At 40.2% G+C, this 8,957-nt stretch overlaps 1 protein-coding gene across 1 annotated transcript in view; it reads right to left on the reverse strand.

The window, feature by feature from the left end:
* Positions 1 to 5,898: 5,898 nt before the first annotated feature.
* Positions 5,899 to 8,957, reverse strand: part of CAMKMT (calmodulin-lysine N-methyltransferase) — a 227,666-nt gene continuing 224,607 nt past the window's right edge. Inside the window, exon 11 of the mRNA XM_075496278.1 lies at positions 5,899 to 7,921. Within this exon, the coding sequence (XP_075352393.1) occupies positions 7,844 to 7,921 (78 nt within the window). The 3' untranslated portion in view covers positions 5,899 to 7,843. The remainder of the gene's footprint in view (positions 7,922 to 8,957) is intronic.

Consider the following 8,957-nt stretch of genomic DNA (forward strand, 5'->3'; position numbering starts at 1 on the left):
TATTTGCTTCCCAGAGGAAACAAGTCTAGAGCTAAGGCTAAGAACTGGGGCTACTGTCTTCTCATTCGGAGTAACTTGGAGGCTGATGTGGTTTGTGATAGCAACTTATGCTTTAAGGACCCTGATCCACACCCAAGAAACTCAAGGAGCTTCTGGCTGGATTCAAATGCTAATCTCTCAAAGGTTTCGCAATTTATTTTTTAATGGTCCACCTCTGAGACATTCATCTGACACTTTGACTATTATGTTACCTGGATTAAAAAAGATGCTAATAAGAGTATTAGCCAGGTTCTTACACACAGAAAGCTTTTGCAATTACAATACCTCCTGAATCACTCACTCATTCAGGATCCTGGGAAAAATAGAGCATTTTTGCTTTCCAGATCCTTTTTTTTTTTTTTAAACCTCAAGAAGTGCTTAAAATTCCTTGTTAGGAGATTTGAAAAATGTATAGTCCTTGTAAATTAAATACTACAAGTTCTTAGATGAGTGATCCCTAAACATTTATTATTCACGCTAATACGATTTAATTCTAACTCACTGTAAGATTTATAGAAATTAAAAGACTTCATATGCGTAAGGGTGATGAAAATATAATCTAGCTCATGAAATCTTTATACGCAACTTTATATTTCGGCCGTACGGTTATCCCTGGCGCGCTCCGGGCTTCAGGAACGTGCCACCTCGGGGGCTGTACCCTGAGCCTGCGCCAAGCCCAGAGCGGGTTCGGCTCCCGGCAGCCTGCGCGCCGAGGGGTCTCCCACCGAGACCCGCTGCGCCAGCGAGACGGCTGTGCCTTTCTGGGTGCTGGCGTGACCTTTTTAAAGCCGTAAATGCTTCGGGCTTTGCTCCTGTGCCTACGCCATCTCGCCACAGCGAGGGACCGCAAACGAACTCGGGACTGGGGCCGTTTCCTTACAAAGAGAGGAAGCTGCTGGAAGGAAGAATGTGGCCCTGCAACGCCGGAGCTCGCTTCCCCGCCTGCAAACGGACCGCAGAGGCTGTTTCTTCACACAGGGATTTGAGAGGCACGGTACGAGGAAGAAATTTTTGTTATAATGATGTAGCTGCATTCCCCTCGGCTGGAGTCCTAAGGAATTAGCAGTTTCTCTACCTTAGATAGCTTGTACACGATTTAGGATAGCGAATTGGTACCGTTGGCATTTAATTGTTACCCGTGAGTCGCGAGACCACTGTTGAAATAGAAATGGGAGGAGTTCCTTCTAAATTCATTTTCTTTTTTAACTATCAAAGCCACTCCACACAAAGCTGCAGCAACTTCAGCAACTGTCTTGGTTGCACACCAAGGATTTCACTGAGAACATGTTAGAGGGAATCAGAAAGCAGAGAAAAGGTCACAAATAAGCACCTTAGGAACAATGAAAGCTTTTCTCCATGTAGCAGTGGGAGAGTTGCTAGAAAAACTGAAAAGGTATTAATCAGAAGTGGCTATAAATCCTCTGGAGTTTTGCTCTTATAAAACTCCTCAGAGAAAGTCTTGAAGGAAATGCAGGTCAAAGCCCAAAAAAGCTCTTGATCAGAGATTGCTGGAGGAAAATCTTCCCAGATGCCATTTAATAGGCAGCAATCACCCCAGGAGTGGGAAAGCCAAGTACGCTTGAAACATGGTTGCAGTTCCTAATAGGCCTTGTCACACTTAAGGCACTGCAAGCTCCATCCAACGAACAGCTGAAGCTGGCTGGCGATTCATAAAGCCAACAGTTTAAAGTTTATTATGATGAAAGCACTTAATGACAGCCATCGCTAGGGGCCCATCATTTATAAAGCTGTGCTGAGTATTAGACATGTAGCATGACCACCAATTTTATGTCACAATTGCTACCATAAAATGACCTTTGGTGATTTTTACTGCATGTGGTGGACAGCTCTTCTTTTACATTAGTGCTCTGTGGCTTTTCTTTGCAGACTATTATGCTGTCTAAAGCTTATTTGGCACTGTCGTGAGTCTCAACCCTTGTTATTACCCCGAAGGCCTGTCTAAAGGAAAACTCTCATGTTCTATTATAGCACTCCAATAATTTACAGATCTTACCATCCTTGGTTAGCGTCATAATTTAGTGCAGATATTCCTTCATTGTTACCACGTTTAATAAAATCCCTCTGTTTCTACAGACCGCACTAAATTTCCTATCCGGGCCACTAAAATACATATGCTCCTGTATTACGGAGACACGGACAACGGGTTTTAATTTTTTGTTGTCGATTGAAAAGAACAGTAAGCAAAAGCAGTGAACAGCAGTTAACCTGGGAGAAATCTCCTTAAAGCCTTAGGTATAAATGCTAGACATTGCACAAACACCAGACGTAATTTCAGTGCATAATGCACAAACATACATTTGCATGTGAACAATATTACTTAATTACCTTTCAATTTTTAGACCTACTTTGTATACTTAGGAAGTGTTTGAATATACCAGCACTTTACTGTCCTGATGCAAAGCATTACCAGTAAAGTGGTCTGTCCATGCTACACCACCTTTAAATTGTATATATAATTTTATAAATGATATAAAATCTGTTTCTAGTCCATGAAAAAACACACTAGCATCGCACACTGCAATCTTGAAAGGATTTAAAATATGTGATTTCTGCTGGTACCTACTGTATTGGGTTTTATATAAAGCTTTTTTCAATAAGGTAAATTGTTACATGACAAACTCATCTTCCACCATTATCATCTGCTGTTTGTGTTTAACAACAGGAGTCCTGGTCTAACAAAACTGTTGTAATGGCTGTACAAATTACTCAGCTGAAAGCTTTTCACCAAACCAAACAGTATTAATCAGCAGTTCTTATGAAGGTGCTAATTAAAAACAATTTTCTTCCTCAGTTTGCAATACTAAGCCATCTTCATTTGCACAGTTTCCAATATACAGCTACTGTATACACTCACACTTCAGGGCCTCTATTAACTATTGAATCTCCTATTACCTATTTTATTACATTCCTGTCTCCCAAGTTTAGAAGCTTGTTGACATTTTAGAAGTCACAGCATGATATGTTTAATCATTTTAAAAGTACATTAATTGAAGTCAGACTCAGGAAAAAATAACAGGTCTTTTAGCACGCAGGCTCTGGCAGGGCACAACACCGGCTGAACGTTCAAATCCTTTTCTGCTAGCATAACCCCTCACCCAGGGACAACATCTGACGACCGAAGGGGGACAGTGACTAATGCAGAGAACCCTTATTTTTTTGCTTGTTTTTAATAAGCGATCTTCTACAAGTGACACCGTGTTGGCTGTCTGCAGGGAAATGCACCCAAAATAAAAGATACTTTCTGTTACTGCAGGCCTATCGCTCCTTCGCTGTCGTCAGCCACGACAGCTCTTTGTTTTTGGGGGCTTGGCATCTGTTGAGTTTAACCCAGATTCGAGGGTCAAGATGTTTCTTCTCAGGCTGTGGAATGCCATCTGGACTGCTGCTCCGTGCATCTTCCCTCTACTTTCCACACACTTTACACACAAGAAGACAATGAAGATCCAGTGCCGCTGTTGGACGGGGATGGAAAATACCCAGCTTTTACCCAGCCACAACAATATGCTGGGCTTTTTGGCAGCAAGCCAGCTGCTGACTAAGCAAGGAGCCTTAATAGGCGAAACCCTTTAAAAACGGGAAAGAAAAGTTAGGTTTGTTACATTCAGCTCTTTGAACAGAGTCCGCAGGTCGGAGAGGGAGACGGATCTTGCAGAGGAGATGCTGCACTTAGTCTCACAGAATCTGGGGTCAGTTCTAGAGCGTATTGGCTGCTTTCTAAATGGCTATAGGCAAATGAGACAGCAATACTGTCTGAGCCTCAGGTTCCCTTGTACGGGGAACGGGCGTGATTTGCAGGGGTCCCCCCCTTTACTTAAACATTCGGCTGCGAATTCACTAAGCCATGTATTGGCTTTCTTTTAGCTTTATGGGGTTTCGCATCAGGGTGCCCTCATTTTGGCTGGGTTAAGTAAGTGCTGTTGCAGCACGTATGAGAATAATACTGAAAATCAGCTTTTAAAACCATCTTCCAAAAGATGCTGGTGTGCTTACAACCAATGTCAGGCTACTGATTCGTGACAGCGAAGGCATGACAAACCGTCTTAATCAGACTCGGGAGAATCTAAAAAGTGAATAAAAAGATAGAAAGCAACAAAATCGTCTCTTTCGGAGGAAACTACACAGGATGACCGTGCTGTGCAGAAAACGTTTTAGATCTAACTGCCGGTGCACGCTGTCCTAGCACCTTCCACCAGCGTCTCAAAACATTTCACAAGAGTTAAAAGAATTCGCAGTTTGACATCACCGTTCATTCCCTGATTTAAAGAAGAAGCAAGCCACGCATACAGAACTCCAGGCTAAACTATGCATTTATAAGTTGCCCTGTGAAAAGACGGGGACCTGGTTCCTTCCCCTCTTGCATTAGGGAGAGCGGGTGAAAGACGGCAACGAAACGCTGCTCTGTTTGACTTGCGGTGTGTTGCTGCCTTTTCCCTCTTCCCCCTGCCATATCAGCTGTGCCACCTGCCATAGCAAGAGGTGGATCAAAAGCTCCACCCACTGCATCCTCTTTTGTTCAGGGAACAGCGAAGGAGAGTTGCAACGGAGATGTAACGCTTGATAGACCGCATGCAGCCAGGCTCAAGATGTAAGGATGCTTTTCAGGGGGGGAACAATTTTAATCCCGCTTCCCTCCTCACGCAAACATGCAGCCATTAAGCCACAGGCAAAACGTGCGTGACTTGTCTAATAAGGATTTTGCAGCTGGACTGGTACCTGGGGTAGTACGTTCTCCTGCCTCATCGCACGTTCTTACGGCAGTTTTCATTTCAAATCAAACTTATCTCCCAAACGGAAAGATTTGTCCCATTGTTCCAGAATGCTATCAGATAGGACTAGCTTGTAATTTTTAAGAAAGCCTTTGCCAGATCTCACAGCAGGAAATGGAATATTTTTTTCTTGGTCTTTTATATTCTGAAGATCAGAACTCACTGCCAGTGGCACCAGCTGCATTAGGGCTGCGCCCAGGGGAATGGATGGCCACAAGAAGATCATTTCTCTCTGCCGTTTTCCTCTGAGGAAGGAGAAAGGCACAACGTTGCTCTAAAAACTACCAACACACCTGAAGGAAAACTTGCATCAGCCTAACGTTTCCATTCTCAGTGAAAAGAGCGTAGCTCTTGCACAGTGTCATCATCTTCCAAGTGCTTTGCAAACACAAAGTAATTAAGCTCAATATTCTGTTAGAGAACGCAGGAAACTATATCATTAAAAATATACCAAGTATCAGAGACCAGTTAAAGCACATCACGTGAAAGGCTCTGATACATTTTTATGAGCGTGACTTGACGAACTGCCTAACTTTTTCTTAGCGACGGTCTTTGATGCATTAATAAACACTGTATTTTTATTAACATTTAAGGGCTCAGAAACAATTCGTCAAGGCCCTACTAACACGAGGGACTCTGAGAGCTGTCTCTAAAAAGAACACACTTGGTGCCTCGCATACAGTAAATCCTACATCTGTGACTTTTCAATACCCATTTTAAAACAAAAACTCAAGAAGAGAGCTGGCTTATATACCTCTCCAAATATCTACACGGACCAAACCTGCAAGCACTTATGTAGATGAGTAACTTTGCTGCCTGTGGAGCTCCAACGTGAGTTTGCAGGATGAAGCCTAAATGCATCTTTGGTAAACAAGCCATCAATTACACACTTTAGGGATGGCAGCACCTGTGCAAAGCCTTCAACTCAAATGACAGACACTAAAGAAATAAAAAGCAATTATCAGCTACTAATTTGAGTAAAACTGCTTTCTTCTTAGAGCTAAAAACACAATTTTCAGTGACACCGGTTCTATTTTTGGCAACTAACAATCTTTATTAGATTATTGTACAGCAGACATTCAAGCCCTCTCAAAAACAAAAGGTTCACAAATTTTAATATTTCACTATTTTTCACACTCCTTTGTTGATTATAAAGATTTCCTTGTACGCGTTTTTGGAGAAAACAAAGGCACTGCTGTGTGGGACAAACAAAACAAAACTAATTAAACTAACGCCACCTTCACAGCAACTTTAAATTACTCCTAAACGCTTTTGATTTCTTACTAGACAAGTATCTTCCAACAAGAGTTTGAATATGAAACTCACACCAGCTATAGAGGAGACATACTACTCGGTTGTAGGATAAATGGCTGGTTTGCATTGCCCCTGGTCTTTATCTAACACTGAGAATAGGCTGCTTTTTATCAAAAGAGGAATAAATTGCTGTTATTGTGATGTTAGCCCATCACTTGGCATTGCAATTCAAGTTTTTGTGAGAAAGAAATGTATGATCTAACTGCGACTTGACCTATGCCTTCTGAGATCCATCTAGGTGCTCTAATGGAGCATAAAAAGTATTGAATACAAGGACATGCAAACCGGTAGTGAAGAAATTTGTTTGAGAAGAAGAGCGAAGAGAAAGGGACTTTCATGAGCTCGTGGTTTACATGCTGCCCAATTTGTTAAATATGGAAGAACGCTTATGGCCGAACGGCAGTTCTTTTAATTAATGTATTTCAGCACGATCCCCTACACTTCCTTGCACCTACTGCCTCCCTCTCTCAGTCATGCTCTCTGCCCCTCTCTCTTTTTTCATCATTTAAAGGGTGTTGCGGTTTAAGAGGCTGTACCGGATTCTTTAATGATCCAGGTTGTTTTTCTGAGAAGTCATTAAAGTGGTCTGTTAAACTGTTAAGAAAATAAGAAATTGCTCCTGTTTCTTTGTAGGATTTTTGTCATTCCCAGTACAAGAAAAGTCACACTGAATGTTTATCAAATACTTGGGCCGCAATATATCACAATGTAAACTAATTCAAGGGAGATAGTTTGATTACACTACAAAATCCTTTAGTTGTTATAGTGTTTCTTGGGATTTTTCAGAAAAGGATGTATTTTTTTAAAGGCGATTTCTAGGATAGTAGCATTTAGATTTTAGTCCTGATAAAGGCTCACTTTCCATTCATAGTCAGAACCTAAATGTGCTCTTCTTGTACCTAAACAGATAATAAGCACTCAGCACACTCCCCCTTCTTGACACAACACACTGAGACTAATCACACATAATTGGAGAGGAGGAGCAGAGGGGCTGGACAGGCTATTGTGTCCAAAGGACAAATGGTCAGTTTATGAGGCTTTTGTCTGATGCATAATTTCTTATACATCTACAGGAGGAAAAGTCCTGCTGGAAAAAACCATATATACACACATATATAAAAAAAGCCTTCCACACTGAAGCAAACGAGGACATTTCAATCACGGATAGAAAAATCAACAGGGGAATTTCAATAAAAAAAATAAAAGGGCAGAAAAATCCGAGCATTCAATAGGTGCACTTTTAAAAGATCTTAAGACAACTATTTCCTTACTAATTAAATGCGAATGCATCTACTACTTTACAACCAGTTACATAAGCCCACAAAGTATATTATTCACATATTTTCAAATACACCCCCACAATAACAAAGAGATTAACAAAGTACATGCAAGTTTAAAGGCACAAAAGAGAAGCAAGCCAGCTTTACACCTTTGTTAATGCACACATGTGAAGTCTGATCAGTTTTAGGCTGGAATATAATTGGAAAAATAAGTTCTAAAATGATACAAAAAAGATGTCTCAATGTTTACACACTGTGAAACAAGCCACGATATCTTCCTCAGCATTTAGATTAGCAATATTTCTCTGATGATGACTCAGGAACAAAAAGGGGGGGAACTGAACCCTCCCCACTCCCTGACCATCCACATACATGAATTAATTTTCAGTAGTCCACCTTAAAACAAAAAAAAAGTGTCATCTTCTATCTGTGTTTGGTTAAAACAAGAAGAAAAGGGTAATGGAGGTTTTCCTCATATGTATCTTTTTCTTCATTTTTCAACTGCAAATAAAAAAGGGATAAAGTGAGCAAACTGTATGAAAGCATTTTTAAAATAATGACAGTTCTTGCTTAACTATATTCCTTAGTGCAAATGATACTTCTAAAGATTCAACATTTAATAACTACAAAAAGAAATCTTAAGGTCAAACACTATCACAGGTATGGAACAGTATGTCGAATATTATCAGGAGCTGGTCAGAGTTTGTAGACAAACTAACTCACGCAATAAACAGTGGAACATTACTTATAAAAAAAGTGAGGTCCCAAATTTCTGTATGAAATAAATTCTATTCAAGTGAGATTTAAGGCCTGAGTTAAATCCACTAAGCAAGGAACTTCAGAACAAAGGCTAAAAGTTTATCCCTAATCAGCCTAACTATTGCTGTATATTTGGTACTTAAGATCAACAACTGTTTCAGACCTCTGAAATACCATAATCTTACCTGAAAGTTTACATAATTGGAAGCCACTTCCAAGGCTGTAATGCAGATCTTGATGGGCTTATTTATTAATTCTGTTTAATTTTAAAAATTCTTATTGTAACAGAGAATTATAACCTGAGAATTACAGTGGTACAATTCCAATTGCTAGGGATAATGTTACGTGTGCTCTTCTGATCTACACTGAAAGAATATATTTCTAAAAGAATAATGAATGCTTATTTTCTTAGGTATTCTGGTTAAATGCAATTTAAAATACACATACTTATTAAAATGAAGTATGTGGAAACTGCTTATACATATTACATTTTGTAATCACCTCAAATAAAAATGTTTGCATATTTTTAATACAAGCCTAAGGAAGAAATGTAAAGAAAAAAAAGTGCCTTTAGCCGTGACCAACACAAATGACACCCCCCCCCCCAATACTTCATTTAAAGCCAGAACTCTTCTTACCCCATATTGTTTTGCCTTTATTTTCCTTGCCGTGCGTTAAGGATTTTAGTTGGCCTGTGCCACAACATTGCTCGTGTTATTTAAACAAAGGTCTTTTCCATATCATATTCTTCAACTGTGAAGTGCCTCTGTGTAAGCTA

Source organism: Mycteria americana, chromosome 3 (assembly GCF_035582795.1).
Source record: "Mycteria americana isolate JAX WOST 10 ecotype Jacksonville Zoo and Gardens chromosome 3, USCA_MyAme_1.0, whole genome shotgun sequence".
Lineage (NCBI taxonomy): Eukaryota > Metazoa > Chordata > Aves > Ciconiiformes > Ciconiidae > Mycteria > Mycteria americana.